This window comes from Protobothrops mucrosquamatus, unplaced genomic scaffold (assembly GCF_001527695.2).
Source record: "Protobothrops mucrosquamatus isolate PMUCROS unplaced genomic scaffold, P.Mucros_1.0 scaffold758, whole genome shotgun sequence".
In the NCBI taxonomy this organism is placed as follows: domain Eukaryota; kingdom Metazoa; phylum Chordata; class Lepidosauria; order Squamata; family Viperidae; genus Protobothrops; species Protobothrops mucrosquamatus.
Genome location: NW_015387028.1, coordinates 298,380 through 320,720, shown reverse-complemented (window position 1 = coordinate 320,720; position 22,341 = coordinate 298,380). Strand labels below are relative to the sequence as shown.

At 34.4% G+C, this 22,341-nt stretch overlaps 1 protein-coding gene across 1 annotated transcript in view; it reads left to right on the top strand.

The window, feature by feature from the left end:
- Nucleotides 1–22,341, top strand: part of TUT7 (terminal uridylyl transferase 7) — a 33,404-nt gene that overhangs the window by 1,472 nt on the left and 9,591 nt on the right. Inside the window, exons 2-17 of the mRNA XM_015818527.1 lie at nucleotides 1,610–2,116; nucleotides 3,633–3,811; nucleotides 4,541–4,657; nucleotides 6,178–6,355; nucleotides 6,700–6,788; nucleotides 7,677–7,728; nucleotides 9,882–9,951; nucleotides 11,497–11,623; nucleotides 12,980–13,099; nucleotides 14,542–14,673; nucleotides 16,357–16,537; nucleotides 17,747–18,852; nucleotides 19,585–19,735; nucleotides 20,120–20,206; nucleotides 20,433–20,533; nucleotides 21,679–21,736. Of these exons, the coding sequence (XP_015674013.1) occupies nucleotides 1,633–2,116; nucleotides 3,633–3,811; nucleotides 4,541–4,657; nucleotides 6,178–6,355; nucleotides 6,700–6,788; nucleotides 7,677–7,728; nucleotides 9,882–9,951; nucleotides 11,497–11,623; nucleotides 12,980–13,099; nucleotides 14,542–14,673; nucleotides 16,357–16,537; nucleotides 17,747–18,852; nucleotides 19,585–19,735; nucleotides 20,120–20,206; nucleotides 20,433–20,533; nucleotides 21,679–21,736 (3,232 nt within the window). The 5' untranslated portion in view covers nucleotides 1,610–1,632. The remainder of the gene's footprint in view (nucleotides 1–1,609; nucleotides 2,117–3,632; nucleotides 3,812–4,540; nucleotides 4,658–6,177; nucleotides 6,356–6,699; nucleotides 6,789–7,676; nucleotides 7,729–9,881; nucleotides 9,952–11,496; nucleotides 11,624–12,979; nucleotides 13,100–14,541; nucleotides 14,674–16,356; nucleotides 16,538–17,746; nucleotides 18,853–19,584; nucleotides 19,736–20,119; nucleotides 20,207–20,432; nucleotides 20,534–21,678; nucleotides 21,737–22,341) is intronic.

Sequence of the window (22,341 nt, the reverse complement as noted above, 5' to 3'; positions counted from 1 at the left end):
AAGGTGGCGGAACTCAAACCTGGCCACGCCCTCATCAAACCCTAGGACCGCCCCTTTAGAGAACAGGAATGCAAGTAAAATTTGGGAGGGGCTATTTCCGGTGTGGGAGGGGCTATTTCCGGTGCGGCCGGCCCGGAAAAAGGTGCCGGAACGCGGTTCCGCCGCGTTCCGGCTGAAAAAAAGCCCTGAATATATATATATATATATATATATATATATATATATATATATATATATATATATATATATACACACACACACACACACACACACACACATATATGTATATATATATATACAAACACATATATATATATTTATAATTTATAACATAACAGCTTCAGTTTTTATTTTATCAGATCAAAATGCAATAAGTATATTTTATGTTGCATGCCTAGTGTATTATGAATTATCTTTTTTCAAGAAAATTATTTTGGTTCAAGAGTTGATGAACAGAGTAGAGTTGAATTATGTCTGTCTTACAATTTGCCTGTAATTGTTGATTCGTGTTTTTAGCTGGTCACATTTACTTGCATTTCTCATTGCCATTGATTCAGCAGTCTCAGAGCATTTCAGTGTGGAGACATATGTGCTACTTTCTGTAAGGTTGTCAAATGGGAAGACAGTTAATTTAAGTCTGAAAATGGGTAATTCCCTTCCTGGTGCTGAGGGCGTCACTTTTTAAATCATATTGCTGGCTGGCAGTTGCATGAGGAGGGTGATGTCATTTAATAATGTATGATATAAGTCAGTGAAGTGACTGGGCTGGGATGGTTTGCTTTTGGAGGAAACTGAGCTACACACTGCATTTATATTATTTTTTAACTTGCTTCTGAAATTTGAGCACTGAGGGCACATCAACATATAGTCAGTTTGTAAGATTTTAAGACTGGTACCACTTCTCTCTCATTTCTGTCTCTTGGGAATAAATTCAAAATGTTACTTTAAAATACCACCACTGCATATTGCCACTTACAAACTTATTTACTATACAGTCTTTGGAGCTTAGTATTTTTTTAGGTACACCATATGCTTTTATTATCATTATTGGAATAGTGGGCATTGTAGAATGCTAGATATATATGAATATACACAGATATTCAAATCAGTTCTTAAAGTACATAGGTTTCCTGGAGGATTTACTCAGCCTCCTCAACTTGGTTCTATGTTATCCAGTTGCTGTATTTATCATTCCCTGAATCCCCAGCCAACATGTGTATCCCCAGCACATGTGAAAGTATCAAACTGGAGAACTTTGATTTAATTCATTCTAATTTGTATAGATAAAATAGCATCCATCGATATTAGAATATTTATTAATACATTTATTGTGTTTGGATGATAACTTTTTACCTCAGTTTTATAACATAATGTATTCTGTTGTGTATTATCCTTATTGCTCATCTTGAAATAACTAGTAGAATCCTCAGACTGAAAATGTCCTGCATAAGTGGCTTAGTTGTAATTTGCTTCAGGTTCCTTGTGTCTTGATATATGGGATCAGCAATTTGAATTATCCCATATGTTCCCATAACTATCTCATACTCTTTCCAAGCATCCTACTGATCTTATTTTGAAATTTTATTTTAGTTTTTTCCATCATCCACAGGGAAAGAGTAAACAGTGATTACAATGGGTGATGCTGCAAAACCTTGCTGTACAAGACGTAATAAAGACTGGGGGCTTATAAATGAGGAAGATTTCCAGAAATGTACTTCACGTCAAGTAATGGATGATTGTGGAAATGGACACAATATCAAAGTGGACACCAGATTTGAAAAAAGAAAGGGAACATCAAGTGACTATGGAACAAGTCCAAGAAAGGGAGCACATGCTGCTTTGAGTAGTCCAAATTCTTCAAAAAGCATGGTTTACAATCAAGGGGCAAGAATAAATGATTCTTCAAAAGACCAAATTAAGAAGTGGGTGTCTGACAACCATCAAGCTAATTCCAGCAATTGGAGAGAATTCAAATCTACAGCCCGGATACCTGTGATTATCAGGCCACGGAAAGAGTTTCCTCACGAATGTGAGAATTTAGGAGGCAGAAGTGGAAGGAGACAGCTCCTTAGAGACCTAACAAGTGAAGACTTATCTGATAGAAAAGGAAATTCTGGTAATACATCTTTTGATGATCTTCTGTAGATTAACACTATTACATATTTTTCTGCAGTCATTACTAACTATATAAGATCTTCAAGGTCCCTTCCCTTCTAAAATTATTGAATATTAAATAGTTGTATAAAACTATTAAATAGTTCAGTTCAAACTATTGGAAATTGGCTACATTATTTAGAATTGATATTGTCTTAGGTATCTTCTAATCCTTGAAAATATTAAAATAGACTTGTTACAACAATTCAAGCAGTTCATATTATGACAGGATTGAATGATACGTAATATTAATGTCAGCACAGTTTTAGATGGTCTGTTACACTTGAATTTTAACTTCAGCTTTTTCTTTGGCAAATCTAGAAGTTTCTTTGCAGAGAGTTTAACAGTATGTTCTGTGAGGTTAAGTGGGTGAATACCACTGACCCTTCCATAAAGTATCAGTTAAGACCATTAAAAGCATTACTTTAAATATTTTAGGAATAACATCATTTCCATAGGTTCATGTTGCTGACAAAACGTTTAAATGCCAGTATCAAAACTGTAGCAGCACCATGGAGAATAAGCTATATCAATCCTACTAAAGCGAAAATGTGTGAAAGTTGCATAGTACTGTATTGCTTTTGTGCAGGATCCATTACTTTCAGTGGACATAAGTTTGGCTGAACTCTGCTTTATGTGTCTTGTGTAAATAGACATCTGAGAGCTTTTTATAGGACAGTGGTGGCGAACCTATGGCACGCGTGCCAGAGGCGGCACTCAGAGCCCTCTCTGTGGGCACGCGAGCCGTTGCCCCAGCAGAGTTCGCCAGAGTAGCGAGCACGTGGCGTTTGGAAGCGACAGGGCAGGAAGTGAGCGAGCAAGCGGCATTTGCCCCTTCGGGGATGCCCCGGAGATGGCGAGAGACTGGCCCTGGCCACGCTCACCCAGTCTGCCATGACCACTGCAGCCACGCCCACCCAGTGCGCCATGCCCCCCCGCCCCCCCGAGGGCACCACAATGCTGATGCAACCCTGACACTTTGCAATAAATAAGTGGATTTGGGGTTGCAATTTGGGCACTCGGTCTCTAAAAGGTTCGCCATCACTGTTATAGGATATGGCTACTTCCAAATATTGCAGTGATTCTTTTTAAGAACTGACATTTGTTTTTAAGTAAAAATTTCAATATTACCCTGCTTTTCCTTCTTCATGTTATATGCAGTATTATTCAGCTTAACCTGATGTTAAGACATGGGTTTAAAAGTACAGATTATTTTCAAGCTGATGTGCTCTAAATTTAAAGTTGCTCACATGTTAGAGACATGAGAATGAACCTGTACAGGACCGTGCTGTACTTTTATTTACTCTCTCTGGTTGGGTCTGCCTCCAGAATTTTTAAACCGTGATGGTATATTACTTTTGAAGCTTTATTGCTCAAGGTTCCTCAGCAAAGTTTTGCCGTACTATCAACACATGCTGTGCTGCTAACAGTTAATTTATGCAACGTCATAATTCTTTTTCTGATAACTACAAAAAAAGAAATGAAGAAACATAGGAAACCAAGGAGATCAAGAAGAATAAAAAAAGAAGACAATGATATGGATGATGAAATGGATGGACCTGTTATAGAGGAGGCTTTACTGACAGCAAAAGAATTACTGGGGTTGCAGCAGGCTGAAGAACGACTTAAGAGAGACTACATTTATAGACTGAAGAAGGTAACATTTCTGCCACATACATGCTTATTTAAACATGTGAACTAGGGTTAGGCAACAAGTGTCAGAATATATTAGAAAAGCAGAAAATCAACAAGTTTGCAGAAGCATAAGAATTGCCTATAAATATAAATATTGTATGCTTATATTCACACTCAAAATCAGCCTTCCCCAGCTCCATTCCTTAAGATCTCCAAATTTCCCAGCTCATGAGAAGTGAGAGTTGCTTTCCAATACAAATGGAAAGCTCCAGACTGGAGAAGGCTATTACAAACAGTACCACCGAACATAGAATTCCATCTGTACCCAATATTCAGTGGTAGAATGACAAGCCATATATTTTTTTTTAAAAAAATAAATGATTCTGAGTTTTTAGCAGTGCAGAAATATAAGGTCTCCAGTTCTGACAAAGTATTGTAGAGCAAACCAGACATAGCTGCAGGAAGCAAGTAAATGCAGATGGATATAGTATGCTTCAATATATAACAAGATTGGTTAATCTCTGGTAGCATTGTGAAGTTCCTGGCTTACTACTGGTATATTTGACTTTGTCAATATTTGCAGTTAAGATTCTTTAACAGAGGATGAAGATCACATGGGAAAGCTGAAGTCATTAAATCAACTGGAATCTGCCCAGCTTTAATTGGGCAAGATAGTTCCCAATACATTTTATGACCATATAATTTTTATCGACAAATATAATTAAAAAGATCGTAATTTATTTTTCTCTAGCGACCTCGAAGCTACCCAACAGCTAAATATACTTGCAGGTTATGTGATGTATTGATGGAGTCAGTGATGTTTGCTCATAAGCATATAAAGGAAAAAAGACACAAGAAAAACATAAAGGTGAGTTAATAACAGTAAAAACAATAGCAATATTCAGTTTCATAATGTTATAAAAAGGGAGAAGAAGACTACAGATGTGGTCTTATTTGTGTTTTGTGTCTTTGTGAACTAAAATATATTGATTTCTCCCTAGTTCTTCTGATCAACTCTGCTTTGGATTCTGTGATTATGTAACTGTAGAATAAGCTACACAAAGCCTCATGTAACCATTAAGATAACAGAAATTGCGTACCATGTTAAACAGATATTAGAGCAGCAATTAAAAATAGAAACCATAGAGCCAGGCAGCAATCCATTCAGCAAGTTTAGGGAAAACTCAGTGTAGAAAAGTTGGTTGTTTAAATGAAAAGGATACTTTCAGACTGCAGATTGAAGCAGGCAAGCAGGAATACATTAATTAGGAGATTTATTTGCTTTGGATGGGAAACAGTTTCTCAAATCCTTCGCCTACAGGTAGTCCTTGACTTACAGCCATTCATTTAGTAACCATTCAAAGTTAACAACAGTACTAAAAAGAGTGACTTACTGTACAACTGGTCCTCGCACCTATGACCTTTGCAGCATCCCCAAGGTCACATGATCAGAATTCAGGTACTTGACAACCTGCATGTATTTAGGACAATTGCACATCCTGGGGCATGGGATCACCATTTGTGACCTTCCCAGCTGGCTTCTGACAAGCAAAATATATGGAGCTGGATTCACTTAACCATAAGATTCACTTAACTGCAGTGATTTGCTTATCAACCATAGAAAAAGGGTCATAAAATAGGGTGCAACTCGTTTAACAACCACATTGCTTAGCAATGGAAATCCTAGCCCCAATTGTGGTTTCAAAATTGAGGACTACTTGTATTTCACCGTCTCGTGAAGATTATTGCTTTGTCATAATTGGTTTTCTGCCTTGGCAGCTATGTTTTTGCTTGCTATACTTTTATTCTGGGTGGAATTTTATATTGTGAGCTTCTTGAAATAGATACCTGTATTTTTTGTTGTTACTCTTCCAGCTGTCGTTCATGTGGGCACATGATCTAAATTGGATCTAAATTTAATGACACTTAGAATTAAACCACTGAACTCAACAAATTTATAGTTAATTCTGAGTTGAAATGTATGATTTCACTAGATTTAGTGTTATTGGAATCAATAGAATTGAAAATTAGTTCTGAATTGATATCTATTGATTTAACTTACTATAGTTATGACTAAAATTAGATCCAGACTTTTGTATATATTAGTAATATTTTATGTGTGCTCTTTTTGCATGCAAAAGGAATTTTTTTTTGTAATTGAATTGGGATTTCTATATTCTGATAAAAAAAATTATCTATTGAAGAGATACATTGTAATGCCCTTTGGAGGTACATTTGAATTTATTGGGGTTTTTTTTTCCTACCAAGATATGAAGGAAAATCAGGTAGTCTTATTGTTTAAATGATTTGTGTGCTAGCATTGATATTCTTAAATTGTTACAATATTTATTTGATGTATTTAGATTGCTTTACATTTTATCTTTAAAGGAAAAGCAAGAACAACAACTGCTGAATGCACTTCCTCCACCAACACTTTTGCAAATTGAAGCTATTGGTATAGCTGTTCAAAAAGTAGTAGAAGAGTTTGGATTAAATGATGAAGATGTGGAACAAAGGCTTGGAATCAAAACTACTATGGAAAATATATTTCAACCAAAATTGCCAGGTTGTTGTTATGATTATTATACATAGATTTTTATTTTAATAATTTTTAATGTGCCATGACCTATGAATATTTTCCCTGTATATTAGCCACATAATGCAAAATATGAGCTTAAAACAGTAAATTTAAATATTAGTGAAAAAAGCGACAAAATGAATTTATATAGGCAAAGTATAATAAACCCTACATTTTATCTCTTAATTACTGATGAACTAACTTCAGATGATTTTGAGTTGAGCCTCTTAATAACTCCTTTTAAAGTTCTGGATTAGACAGTTTTGGGGAACATTTGACTTCTCTTGTTTTTTTCAGTTTAATTTTAACATTCTCATTTTCTTTCGTTATAGATTGTTCTCTAAGATTGTATGGTTCTTCCTGGAGCAGATTTGGCTTTAAAAATTCTGATATAAATCTGGACATCCAGTTTCCAGCCAGCGTAAGCATCTGACTAGCAAATATAGGATAAACTGAGTTGTAGCAGTCCGGCTCTTAAATCTATATTTGTGCCACATTGATATTGTAAACTGATGGATTAAAATATCAACTTTGGAGAATGTGTTTGAGACATTTAATTTCTGAGAAATAACATGTTCCTATTTGTTTAGCAGAAGTATTTATCAATAATTTTTGGATCTACATATACTAGTGTTATTCTATCAATATAAAATGTATCACCTTTTCAACTAGTTTCTTCTGAAAAAAGAGTTCTTCACATGATCTAGAATCTAGTGCATATGGCTGAACCCATTTGATCTATAAGGAAAAGGATAAGAAGCTACAGTATATGAGGGGGAGACTGTTCACATTAACTAAAATCCAACCCTATTGGTGAAAACTCAAACTGAAAATTTATTGTTTATTTATAAATTTTATTGGTCGCCCATCTTACTACATGATAACTTCCCCCTTTTTAATCTATTAATCAGCACTGTGAACATTTTGAAAATAAGGTTTTTTAGATCTCATGCAGTATTGACAGGTATTCATTAAACCAAACACCTCTTTTTAAGAATCTGCATGAGCCTAAAAATGCAATTTTTAAAGGAGTCACAACATTTCTGGAGTTCATGTGGATCTTTGACAGAGGACAAGCTGCTTTAATGAATAATAATGTACAGTTGTATTAGAGCAGCTATAACATTAGAAGAAAGTAATTTCATGCTTTTCTTAATATTGTCAGAAAAGAGCCCACTAATTGGATAGGATGAATGGAAAGAGATTAGAAAACCAATTGTTCTGCTGGACTGATATTTTGAAATAATGCTTAAAAAATACTTAGGAAAATGTTATATTTATGTAACTTTTGTTCTGCTCTTCTTCATAGATGTCCCAACCAGATGTTCTCTTACTTGTACAAGAAAGCCTAAAGAGCAATGGTAAGGGTTCAGTGTGTAATTAGATTTTTTTCTTCCTCTGACAGGAAAAAATAACATTCCTTTGCACTCATAAAAAAATTAGTTGTGGATAGGTGGTAGACTAGAAGAATTAGGTTGGATCAGCATTTCTCTCCATCAGTGAAAAACTTCCTCTGTTATCCTAATAAATAATTAAGGAAGATCATTGCTTGGAGGAAAGGAGCAGAATGGTAATTTTTGCTCATTTTTCCTTTTCCTGTAACCCCTAGCCTGCTCTGATACATTATTTTAAAGGGTTCCCAATCTTTCAGGAGAAGATATTCAGGATGAGTAAGAGCATCAGAGATTAAAGCTGTTGGTTTCTTTCCTCTTTCCTCCAATCCTTTTCTACCATTGGGAACATCCAGTGCATGGAGTTCATACAACTATTAGGTCCATCTCTGTTTTTCTCGGTGATAGATGTAGTTGTCCATTTCTATATACAGCAGTTCAAAAGAAGGGACATTAGTGCAGCAATATAAGGGACGCCAGATTGAAATGTTGGGTTGGAATGGGGAATACTTGGGGTCAGTCCTGTAATTTGATTGTTGAGTTGTGGTTTACACCCTAGAATGTTTTAAAATAAAGTATGAATGAATCACTGCTCATAGATACTTTGGGAATTGTGGTGATGGAAAGACATAATGCCAAAATGTTATTAAATCTGATTAGGGATATGTACTAATAGGGATCTTTTAGCAGCACAAAGGGAAATGCCTTTCCAGGATTAGATTGCCATAGGGAATTCCAATTTATGACTTCATTAAGACTAATGAATACTAGTTCTTCCAGTTTGCTGGTGTAGCAAGAATAAAATATATACTTAAACACATATTAAAATTGGAAACAAAATGCTACTAAAACCATTTCTTTCAGAATAGCGTTTCACTAAATAATACTATAAATTAGAACAAAATTTTTTTTCCAGTAAAAGCATTTGTGTCTATCTAGAGAGTCTGCAGTAGTTAGGTAATATTCAGAATCCTAGTTGACATCTCATTCTATAATTGTTCATCCACCTATATAATAGGTGAATTATATTAATTATAACCAGTTTGCCATTCAGTCCAAGTGTATTTTTATATGAATGAAAAATAGAATTTACAGTCAAGCCTTTGCTTGTCAAGCTCAACTTACATATGTTGCTATATGATATTTCCCTGTAGTTAGTTTCATGTCTTAATTAAGATACAACTTGGCCAGCTTACTGAGGCCTCAGCAATTAATGAAAGCTTGTTGCTGAAAGAAGGGATATAAATCTTCAGATATTCAGTATAATATGCAATACAGAGTCAGTGTCAAGAAATCTGTTTTAGGTTTTGTCTCACTTCCACATAATCATTTATATAGTACTAAACCTCTCCTTGTTGATTATGTAATCTTAATTGGGAAAAACTGTGTATTGTAGAGCAACAGTTTTTGAACCAAGGTAGCTCATATGGGCTTACTTACAGAATGTGTCAAAAATCTGCATTTATAACATAATACAAATTGTCCTATAACATTTTCTGTGCTAAACTTCTGATGTTTGACCATGCTATAAAGTTCAACATGGGCTATTTTCAAAGTAGATACAACTTTGAATATCTCACTAATTTTTAAAGAACTTTTCCAGTGAAGGCATTACTTTAGGTGCTGTGTCACTGTTGAAAGCATTGAAAATCTGGTAAGGAAACAGCTCTTGAGATACTGACCCAATGGGTCATGGGTTGCCTAGTCATAGCTAAAGTTTGAAGGGATGTACCACAGACTTAAGACCAAACATGTATTTTACATAACTGGACAGAGTGTTCCTTTTTAAAAAGTTAAACATTTGAAAATATATTCTACTTCATTTTTTACAATCTAAACATAGATTTGTGTTGCTATTGATCAGTTAATATTTATTTAACAAGTGCAATAAACTATATGTATCAAAAAGGTACCTTGTGGAGTGCCAACACCTGATAGTTACAAATAGCAATTCTATACTGTGATTTCACTTGTTTCATGCAAATTACATCCATGTGAGTTCACCAATAAACTACAAGAAAGGAAATACAGCCTTTATGTTTCATTTTTCCTTCAGGAGAGACATATTGGTAGACTTGTTTCTTTTGGTACCATGAATAATGTGGCTTTCTTTTTTCCCCTAGAATCTTTTATTGATGTTGATGCAGATTTCCATGCTAAAGTACCTATGGTGGTGTGCAAAGAAAAACAAAGGTCTCACTTAGCGAATTTGTGTGTTCCTATAATATATCATAATGTCAATTATATCTGGCCACACCTAAATTACAATTTTTATTAAATAAATTCAAAGAGCTCTACTTACAGAGCAACAATAAAAGTGAATTCCACACCGTAAAAACCTATTGGATCAAATTAAAAGCCTATTTAGTCTAGCATCTTGACCCTGTAGTGCTCATCTGGATGTTTTTGGGAAGCTGTAAGCAGGTGCTATAGCACTTTGCTATGGTGTTCTCAGAAAGAGATATTACTGGTGGACTATAGCAGTCATGATTTTTTGTGTGTCTTAGAATCCCAGTTACTAGGTATGAATAGTCTTAACATCCTTGGTTATCTAATCCCCCTTAAAGCTAAATTGACAGCCTTCATATATTTTGTGATAGCAGATTCCCATTCAATGAAACATTTCTTTCATTTGTTATAAACTTCTCACTGTTTAACAATACATTCCATTCTCAAATAAGCAGTGTTGTGTGTTTTGTTGCTGCATTCTTCATTGATGTGTTTTTGATTTCATACTTCAACCCTAGAACAGCCTGGTGGGGTCTCCATTCTTTATCCCATTAGATGTACTTTCTTCCAGTTAGCATGTTTTACATTAAGTAGGATTTCTATCCAAAAATGTTAGGTTGAATACTGGTATATTACTATGGCAATATAATGGCTGCAATCCTAATCCCAAAGGTACTATAATCAAACCACAGAAGTAAGTATTAAGAGTCATGGTGGTACAGTGGTTAGAATGCAGTACTGCAGGCTATTTCTGCTGACTGCCAGCTGCCAACAGTTCAGCAGTTTGAGTCTCACTGGCTCAAGGTTGACTCAGCCTTCCATCCTTCCAAGGTCGTAAAATGAGGACCCAGATTGTTGGGGGAACATGCTGACTCTGTAAACTGCTTAGAGAGGGCTGTAAAGCACTGTGAAACGGTATATAAGTCTAAGTGCTATTGCTATCAAATAATTAAAAAAAACTATCATTGTAATTGCTTATCTGTATGATGGATCTCTGGATATACTTTCAGTATATGTTAATCTAGCGGTCCCATTTAATTTGAAATAAATAAAAATAAATATTTTTCATTCAAGAGTCTTGCCCAGAAACGAGCTAAAGGCAGAATGATAATTTCAAATAATTATTTTTTTAAACCTGATGTAGTTAAATGATTCAAAATACCCCTATTATATTTTATGTACTTTTTAAGTTACTACTTCTTATTAGCTGACTTGAGTCTGGTGTGGGCAGGAAGGTGGAATTTATAGCAGTAACATCACTGATAACAACAATAGTAGCAGCAGATAAAGTTCTTTTTAATGTCCTGGGAAAATCACTATTCTTTGCCATTGAATAGCAAGTTCTGCTCATGATACTGCATCACCCTGATTTCTACCAAGAGTTATTGCAGAAAAAAGATGAAGAGAATTTCCATAACAGCCACTCCCTGCCAATTGTATACAGTTCTGTCTCATTTTGCATATCCTAGAATGAGAAAAACATTTACATTTCTCTCTTTACCATTTTAGTGGCCTTGTTTGCAGAGTAAGTGCAGGAAATGATAATGCTTGTCTGACGACAAATCACTTGGCTATGCTTGGAAAATTAGAGCCTCATCTTGTGTCCTTGGTCATTGCTTTCAGACACTGGGCCAAGGTAGGTTTGGTTTAGTAGCAAAGCATGTTTATTAATATATAATCAAATATTTACTCAATGTGTACTCAGTCTGTTTTGGAAAAAGTAAGAAGATGCATCCTGTAAATATTGGGCGATATTTCTACTCCTACAGAAAGATATACCCTTCCTTTAGCCTGTCCTCCTTTCTCCTCTCCTCCACCACCTCCTGCTTCAAAAACCCTTGAACCAATTTTGCTGGCTTTGTGTAGGACTAAAGAGAGGAGACTTAAATTGTTCCATTAGTGGTGCTCATTGGCACGTAATTCAAAGACTGAGACTGGCTCAAAAAAAAAAGTTTCCCATCCTAGAAATCCATTTAGATGTGTCTTTTAAGGGATAATTTGCTATAGTTCTGTAAATGAAATGAAAAGATTAGGAATCGCTCTCTTTTTCTCAGGGCTTCTAACTGGAAATAATGTATCTCATATAAGGATGATTTATCTGTTTTAAAGACAGCAGCTAAATATTTAGCAGTTTGCTGTATTACTAAATATTACTATATTTAATACTAAATATATCCATAAAAATATATCTGTGATCCTAAAATAGTTTAGAAGAGAATAGTATTCCAGCTATTCCAGATTTTGAATTTTCTTCCCAACTTCGTTGATCAGCAGAGATGTTTTTATTAAAGTAAGATTACTATGATAGGCTTGCTTTTAAACTATTATGGATCTTAATCATAATAGAATGGAAGGATATTGACGCAATAAGTAAAGTTAATAAAATCAACAAGTTGAAATTATCGGATTTAAGATTTTAACTTTCTGATTATGCAGCTTTGCCAGCGTATAGCATATATAAATAAATTTTCATTCATTTCCCAGTCATTGTCATTGGATCTCTTAATTTTCTTTTATCTTACTCTACAGTGATTTCTTTCAATCTCTATAATATTTTGTTCTTTAGAGAAGTAAAATAGCTTTAAACAAACACTGTTCAGTATTTCCACTGTTAATGAATGTTTCATTCTGTCAGTTGCCCAATATTTAATATACATCTTTCAGTTGTTCCTTGTATTAAGCTTATGAGTCTAGTCATATAGCCCCGTGAAAAGCAGTGGCCATATCTGCCATGGTTATACAGCCAACTCTAGTAGATGTGGTGATATGATGACAAGTAGCTACTGAGTCATGGCTCAATCTATAAAAATGCTCTAGCTGCATGTGAGTATATGACTCAAAAGCAGAAGTATAGAATTGTCTTTTCAGTTTGCTAGGAGTATATTTAAATATTTCTATAGTAAAAGTTTGATTAGTTTCTTCAAATTCATAAACTGTCTAGTTGAAATGTTTGATAATGCTACTTTTATAAATATTTTTCTTTCTGTTTTAGCTATGTTGTATAGATCACCCTGAAGAAGGTGGATTACCACCTTATGTATTTGCTCTAATGGTTATTTTCTTTCTGCAACAAAGGAAAGAACCTTTTCTGCCTGTCTATTTAGGTTCATGGGTATGTGTCTATAAAAATTCTTAATTACAAAGAAAATGTTTTCACTTTGTATTTTCTTTATATAAGTTTGAGATTATGAATTGTTTTTTTCCAAAAAGAGAGAAACTTACTTATTTACTATTGCTTGTACAGCACCTATTACACTGACACGGTTCTAAATCAATGAAACAAATAAAATCAATTAACCACACTGCAACAGTTCATTGGTCTGACTGATTGACTGCTCATGGGCCCCACATTAAAGTACTGGCAGTCTATATAATGCCCTCCCCTTCAAAAGCTCTTTGAAATGGCACAGTCTTAATTGCTTTTCTAAATGATAGGAGAGTAAGAGTCATTTCTTGAGCAAGAAATTCATCTTCTGGACTAGCATTCCTCTCGATTCTGGGTGAAACGAGACCCATAGCATGACTTCGTTGAGTGCATGAATTAAGAGTAGATTCTACCTTGACCGATAGGCCTATGAATAGCAAAGATTTTTTTTTATTGGTTATAAACAGTTATTAAATGTCCTAAAGTTGGGACTGAGTAGGAGATAACAAGCAATGGTGACAACAGGTTCACTTTCAATAGGTTCAGAAAATTAATCTAGATAACAGCTGAGACCTATAATAATGATGACATTTTGTTCATTTTTAAAGTTCTGTGTTGCATCCAAAATTAACAGAGTTGGACTGTAGCGTTTTAAGTTATCAGGACCAGGTTTAGCTCAAATATTGCCATCTTCCATCTGATTGTACTAATCAATTAAGATCTTAAAATAAGATCCACTTTTGTATGTCTCAGATTTAGATATTACAATATGCAATCTAGAAAAAAAATATTCTTAGGAGGATACTCTCCTGCTTGTGGAATTTCTTTTCAGATCAGGGTTTTTAGCAGTGACACCATGTTTAAGATACCAAGAAAAGACTATTTAATTCATTCTTCTTTAGCTGTTGCTTTTATGTATTTAAATAGTTTATAATATTTGAATGCTGTTTTGAGAAAAAATAGCCCTTTTTCCAAATTCATAATGAAGAAAGAATATCTTTAATAGTATAAAGAATGGCCAATGACACTCATTGTTAATGAAAAATGATGTGCAGTAGAAGACAAAATCATGGCTTCTCATAGATATTGATAGCCTAGATTGGCTATGAGTATAGAAGAAATACTTGGCTAATACTGGAAAACTGGAAAATATGTACAATATATGTTAAAATACACAGCCAGGTGTAAAAAAACAGGAATTAGAAACAATACTATTCTTACGTTATATAACTCTCTGGTATTACCTCATCCAAAACATCACATTGAGATTTTTTTAAAGACTAGGAAAAAACAGAATTTGCCAAAGTAGTATCTTAGAGCAGGAGTGAAATCTTTTCTAAGTTTCTCTCCTTAATGTTGATATTTTTCTGAAGTAATTATTTCTAATGATCTTTTTTTTCTTACATTAGATTGGAGGATTTTCATTAAACAAATTAGTGAATTTTATTCTCAAAGAAGTTGAAAATAATACTGTGGTCTGGGAATACAGCCCTGGTACTGATACCACTTCTTCAAAGGAATCTTTTCCTAAAAGAGGAAAGGTATGTTGACAAATTAATTATAAGGCTATAATGTTTTAAATGTACATTTTTAAAAAAAGCTTGTGTTGCTAATTTTTAATGAAGTAGGCTTCAATAAACAGATTGCAGTTCTCAGTATTAAAACACTGCCATCAAATAAATGTGGGTATTATTTAAAAAGGAAGCCTTATTGTAGAACATTCCAGTTAATTAAACAAATCTTAATGACCAGTATACTATGAAATTTCTGTATTCAGGACCAGAGAATTGAAAAATCATGGGATCTATAAATTAACATGAGAAACAAATACTGTATTTAACATGTGTAATATTTATTTAAAAATAAAGTAATTGATATAGTTAGTATGTTGTATAATAGTTTTCTGCTATCAGAGCTGAATACATAAAAAGATACAGAAGCTAGAATCCACTAAGTTATAGTTATAGAAGTACACCATTGAACTTAATAATATGACTACCATATTTTTTACCTTAATTTTGATTAGATACTTGAATAATTTTAAGTTATCTTGAAAAGCAGAATAGAATCATATCAATAATTGTTAAAAGTCACATTTTTAGTATATTTCCTATAGGACAAATGATGACCAGTAATGATGTCTGATGGGGCAGTCAGCTGGAGTAGGCTTTAGGAGAGTATTTGTCAGCCTGCCTTATTTCTGTTCTAGAATTCTTTCCTTATAGCAGTTGATGATAAGGATCCTCTGGGGAGGAGGAGAAAAGACTTTGGAATCATCTTTGCCTCTCTCTTTCCATCTGTTTATAGATGTAGAATAAATTGTTGCACCATTGGTCCAGAATGGTCCAGAATGCGGCCGCGCGGGCGGTGTTGGGGGCGACACGTCGCTCCCATGTAACACCGCTGCTGCGCGAGCTGCACTGGCTGCCGGTGGCCTTCCGGGTACGCTTTAAGGTGCTAGTCACCACCTTTAAAGCGCTCCATGGCATCGGTCCTGGCTATCTCCGAGACCGCCTTCTGCCGCAGATTCCCTCCCACAGNACAAGCGGGCCTGACCTAGGGTGAGTTTTAAATAGGGACAATTTTTAAACGATTTTAAAGAGCCACAGCTACCAATATTTGGGTTTTAATTGGTTTTTAGCAGGGGAAAATTTTTTTTGTACGATGTTTTAATATGCTGTGAGCCGCCCTGAGTCCCATGGGGAGAAGGGCGGCATATAAATTTTGTAAAATAAATAAAAATAAATAAAATTATTTTTTGTACACTTGGGGTATATATATATATACCATGTCCATCAAAAGTACAAGTGAAATGTTTAAAAAGAAATTCTTTATATATTTTTTCCAAGGGCAAACCTGTGCTCTGACAGTTATATTTTAAACATAACAATTTAGTTTCACAACAGAGCTTTTATCAGAGCTCAAATATTTGAAAGAAATGTTGTCTGATCGGAGAGAGAGAGAATATAAAGAGAGAATATAAATAAAGGCAGAATAAAAATATCATCTTATTTAAGAATAAATCTCACTGCACCACTCAAAAATTCTTGGACTTTTATTTAATAATTAACTATTTCCCTTTTTATTGATTCATTAGATGTTTTAGTCATTACCTTGAACTTGTTCTTTAAAAGGATTATTAACAATAGTACAGTCATACTTTTCCGTTTCCAAGTATGGCTTCTAGATGAACACAGTGACTCAGTTTTTGCTTTAATTGACAGGTTCCTTTAGTATTTGATTCAGATCAAAAGTGTTCAGTTCCAATGGGACAGCTGTGGGTTGAACTGCTTCGTTTTTATGCCTTGGAATTTAATCTGTCTGACTTGGTAATAAGCATACGGCTCAAAGAAGAAGTATCTCGTGAATCCAAGGATTGGCCTAAAAAACGAATTGCCGTGGAAGGTATATTAAATACATTGGCTTGCCAGTGTTTAGTTATGTTCATTATAGCAGAAACCTACATCGCTATATATTATGAATTAAAGCAGAGGTCCCCAATTCCCGGTCTGTAGACCTACATCGGGCCACAGCATATCAAAAACTGGGCCGCACAAATAAGCAAACCACCATCCGCAGGATGCAGGCAGCACGTGAAACCCTGCCCCCTCCAGTCTGTGGAAAAAACTCCACAGAACTGGTCCCTGGTGCCCAAAATATTGGGGGCCGCTGAATTAAAGGATAGAACCCAGTACTAACTCTGGTCAGAAGCTTTTTTTACCGATGAAACAGGAGGATGCAGTTCCCTAACATTCTCAAAATATACAGTGCAGAATCTCAACTGGAGAAGATTTTGAAGGCAGGTTTCTTTTTTGACTTAGTGGGGCTCACTAAAATAAAACGTGAAAATTCAGACTTGTGGCCTATAGAACAGTGGTTAAATTGGTTCTCATGTTCATGGTATGCATGTTGCAAGCCTTAAATGTGCATTTCTTAGTCATGTGGATTGGGTGATACACAGGTTGATCTCACGTCATAACTGTAAGGTAGCCTCCCCATCACAGTCATAACTTATGACAGTTGTAAAATGGGTCAGTCATGTGACCTGCCTGATTTTATTAACTTTTTTTGCAGCAGTTGTTAAGCAAATAATCATGATCATTAAGCTAATCCGCAGTCATTACGTAACACCATGGTTGTTAAGTGAACCAGTGGTTTGCCAGGGGCATGGTTTTCTTGAAAACTGGAAGTAAGTGCCTGTTTTCAGCAACTGTCATAAAACACAGTCATATGACTGTGAGACAGTACAAATAGCTGTAAACGCAGCCTGATTGCATAGTGCCTGAAGTGGACAGCCATTTGTCTGAAATGGTATAGGGTTTCCTGCCTGAGCAGGGGGTTGGACTAGATGACCTCCAAGGTCCCTTCTAACTACATCATCATCATCATCATCACCATCATCATCATTATTATTATTATTATTATTATTATTATTATTATTATCCAATCAAATACTATCTGTATTTCTGTAGGTTTCTCAGCTTAATGAATTGATTAAAAGGCTTGATGTGATTTCGTGCCTATTCATGTTTGGTTAATTTTCGGTTAAAAAATGAAAAATGAGCATAACATTTTACGCTTTGTAACACTTTTTACCTTTTTTCTCCTCCTCAGATCCTTATTCCGTAAAGAGGAATGTGGCAAGAACTCTTAATAGTCAGTTAGTATATGAGTATATACTTCATTGTTTACGGTCAACTTACAAGTACTTTGCCTTGCCTCATAAAAAGAATGCAAAAAGGAACCAAATAAAATCTCTAGAGGGTTCAGTACTTCTAGAACCTGAGAAGAATGCCTTTAAGCAAACAACTCCTGATATAAAAAATGTCCATAATGAAATGGAGAATACTGTAATAGACAACTATATAACTTCTACTAAGAAAAGTTCATATTTTCCTCAAGAACGTATGTGTGAGCCTTCTCAGGTACTTACTGATGAAAACTTTGTGGAAGAACAGTTGGCAGATGGTGAACATATAGGAATGTCTTATGAGGACTCAGATTGCATAATTGAAGAATTCATTTCGGGAGACAATGAGGAATTTAAACCAAGCTGTGAGGAGACTGAGAGTGGAAATGAAGAGGAGGAAGGTGAAGAGAGACACGAGCAGGAACATTTGGATAGTAACCAAGACAGTGAAAGTGGAGATCTTGCTATTCCAATTAGTGAGCATGATGTTGAAACAGACAGCATTTCTGATTTGGAAAATTTTCAAAATGTAGTAGCTGCCCTTGATGAGTTTGGTTTAGAAGAGAGTGGTATTCCAAATGATAAACTTGACATTGATGAAGAGAGCACAGAAGGTACTGATGAACTGGATGATTCCCTGTTCAAACTGGAACCACCAACTCGGGAACAAGTATCTGAAATGGATAACTCAGAAGAAGAAGATGAGGAGGAGGAGGAGGAAGAAGAAGACGAAGAGTGTAGTATTAAAAACCAGGGGCAACTCGAGAACATAATCAATACTGAAGATGAGCTGGACAATACATACACTGGATCTGGTGTTGAGGAACCTCTTTCAGAAGAGGAAGAATTGCTTATTGCTCATGTGGACATTGAGCTAAAGAAGAGAGTAGATGAATGTTCAAGTGTAGATTTGAACAAAGAAGATGATCCTGAAAAAGAAGTACTTGCTGAAAGTAACAAGCAAGTAGACCAGAGTAACAGGTCTGAACTCTTCTATGAATTTAATAAAACTACTTTCACAAAAGGCAAGGTAATAGCACCTATATATCAAAGTATTACTAATCGTATAATGTTTCAATTCCAGAACAGACTTATCTGTAGAAGTAGGATTTAACACCCACACCAGTAAAATTTGGCCTATAAATTCTATATACAAGAATCTAGATTCAAATGTGTTTTAAAGCCATTTCCATCCATGGCTGCACCCAACTCAATCCTGAAATATTAATTCCTGATAGTTTGTGTTCACAAACAAATTAGCTGTGAACTTCTGTCTCATGTTAAAGTAAGTAGAAAATCATAGCAAACTTCAAGTTTAAGCATTTAAAATGTAAACTTATGTTTCATCTTGGATTACAGTAGCGCAGTGTGATGCATACACCATTCATAATATACTCTGTCACCAGTTTCCTAAGCAGCCGAGAAACATTGCTCATATGGGAATTAAGAACATTCTTGTCCCAATTGCAGTATATTACAGCCCATTTTGGCTGTTTCATAATAGTATCAGATCAAATTGAGATATGAAGATATTAAATATTTGCTCTGGAAGGTTAGAAGATTGAAAAACATGTGGATAATGGATGATGGAAGAATTATGTCCTCAGGTTACTAAAGTCACTGGAAATACATTGGATTTCATCCATCATCAATATATATTCAAGACTGAGCAATGGCTGCTCTTTAATTTTGGGAGCTAGGTGATGTTATAAAGTTGAGAGAAGAGACATTTTTAGATAAATCTTCTTTTCTTCTGAGCTAGACTCCTACAGTTGTATGCAGTTTATGTAAGCGAGAAGGTCATCTAAAGAGGGACTGTCCAGAAGACTTTAAAAAAATTGAACTGGATCCTTTGCCACCATTAACATCCAAGTTTTCCAGTATTCTGGATCAAGTGTGCATCCAATGTTATAGTAAGTGGGAAGAACTATATTTTAATTTGTTAATTTTACAGAAAAAAGTATTAATAGTTTCCTGCAGTTATATTCTACTTGGAATATAGGGATTTATTTATGATCAGAAAAGAAAGATGTTGACCCATTCTTTGCTAAAAATTATGTGATTTTCCATTTTTTATTTAAGTTTTCCTGCCACATTTTGCTCTGCTGTACAGGTTGTACCTAGATCTGTGTTGCTAGATAACTACTCCCATAATGTCTATAACTGATTTACTTTTAACATTTTTTATTTATAAAATTATTTCAAAATATTAGAAAAACAGCTTGTTTTGTGTGCCTCTTACTTGCTGTCATAATTCCTTTTCTAAATGAATGTAAATGGTATTCTGTTTTCAACAGAAGATTTTGCTCCAAATATTATAGAAGACCAGGCTCGGGAATATATAAGGCAAAATCTTGAAAGTTTCATCCAACAAGAATTTCCAGGTGCTTCCTGTAGTTATTTTTTTAATTTTAAATTTCAGAGATTTAAAGTGATTTTTATTATTTTCATCTAAATCTAGTTCAAACAAAATGTCTTACTTGATAGAAGAATATTGTATGCTGAACTCAATTTTCTTATATTTTTAAATAACCTGATGTTAAAGCATGTATTGCTAACTATGCTAAATGTTTGTGTAAATTAGTCATAGATGTATATCCTCCTTTATAGGCACAAAATTAAACTTGTTTGGGTCTTCAAAGAATGGATTTGGCTTCAAGCAAAGCGATCTTGATATTTGTATGACAATTGATGGTCTGGAAACTGCTGAGGTAGCTTGTCGATATGGACAATTTGATGAACAAAAATATATGTTGTATATGTCTTTTTTGTTTTCTAAGCTGCTAATGTCCCATATGTGTGTGCACAGATGTGTTTGGTTACCCATCATTATAGTTTTGTATATAGGCTGGGCACCAAACTACAATTACTAAAATAGTCTCAGCAGGGTTCTTATTTTCTGTTTTTCGAAACCTATAGTACTGTATGAAAATTGAGGCTAATAAACCAGTTATACTTTTTTTCCCATTCACACCAGTTAAAAAAAAGGGTTTTCATTCAGAGTAGATATTTGTGTATGGCATAACACTGCTGTAAGATACCAGTGCACTGTTTAAGAAATGTTAAGAGAATACGATCATTCAAATCATATGGATTCTTTGCTATTGTTTTGATGGCCTGTATTGTCTTTGGCAGTTAAATCAGATGTGAGACATCAGTGGGAAGATAAGCCTCATTGCAGCAATTTGCACTCAGAAATAAATGTATAAATTAAGCTGATTTTGGAAAAAAGGGGGCTGCTGTTTGAGAAGAGAAAAATAATCTATATTCAACTGTTTATACTGCAGGGTGTTCTGAAGCCCTCATCAAATAATACACAGTACTGGCACTATTTCGACTTTTACATCTCTTGCAACAGAAGAAAAGAAATGCATGCTTGCATTCTTTTTTCCTCTCCTTACTAAGTTTAACAAGTCCTTGACAATTTAAATATTTGCAACATTTGGGTCAGGACTGCAAGATGCTTCCATTTTCTGACATGAATGTTTCTGTGAGTTAGCAGATGTTTGCAATTTAAAAATCAAAAATGGATTAGAAACAGTATAGTATAGAAGCCAGTATAGTATAGTATAGTATAGTATATAAGCCAGTGTAGTGTAGTGTAGTGTAGTGTAGTGTAGTGTAGTGTAGTGTAGTGTAGTGTAGTGTAGTGTAGTATAGTATAGTATAGTATAGTATAGTATAGTATAGTATAGAAGCCAGTACCTAACATTACAAAGACATGCTTCAAAATAGTGTCAAGTACTGAAGTTATACCTGTGTATGCTGCAAAGAGGCTAGGGACCTATTAGGTGGATAAGTTTGTTTTCTTGGATATAAAGTCTGTCAATATACTAACATTTTTTTTCTATCATAGGGACTTGATTGTATAAGAATTATTGAAGAACTTGCAAGAGTGCTGAAGAAACATTCAGGTAAATATCCAATTCTTCAAAATTAAAAAGCTGGGTTGCCTCATGAAATGTAGAAAAGGTCCTCATATTTGATATATTGTTACTTCATTTACGTAAACATTTGATTTTATTATTTTTTAAATAGCAAAAATGCTAGCCAACAGCTGTGTCCCAAGCTGTTAACTTTTTCATTATTCAGAAATCAAAATGCATTCAACTGGTTTCTGATGCAGTTATTTATATAATATTCTGACAATCTCATTTGGAAAAAAGTTAAAACTTTATGGATTGCTTATTGTACTTATCTTTCAAAAGCCAGTATTGAGAGAGTATAGTATTTGTGTCTTTCGCAAATATCTGTTTCTTTATTCAGATTATTTCCTAAAATTTAAACAAAGGTTTTGCCAATGTTGTTATAGCTATTGTATTGATTGTTTGATTATATGCTAATAGTATTAGAAAATGTAAGTTTCATTGTAGAATTTTCATTATCTTTCCAGTAAAACATGATTCATTAAAACTTCTTGCCCTACATGATTTTTTTTCATATCAACATCTTTTATACAGTTCTGTCTTTTGTCAGATTTCTGGGTCTCATTCTGTTTACATATGCTGATACTGTCTTT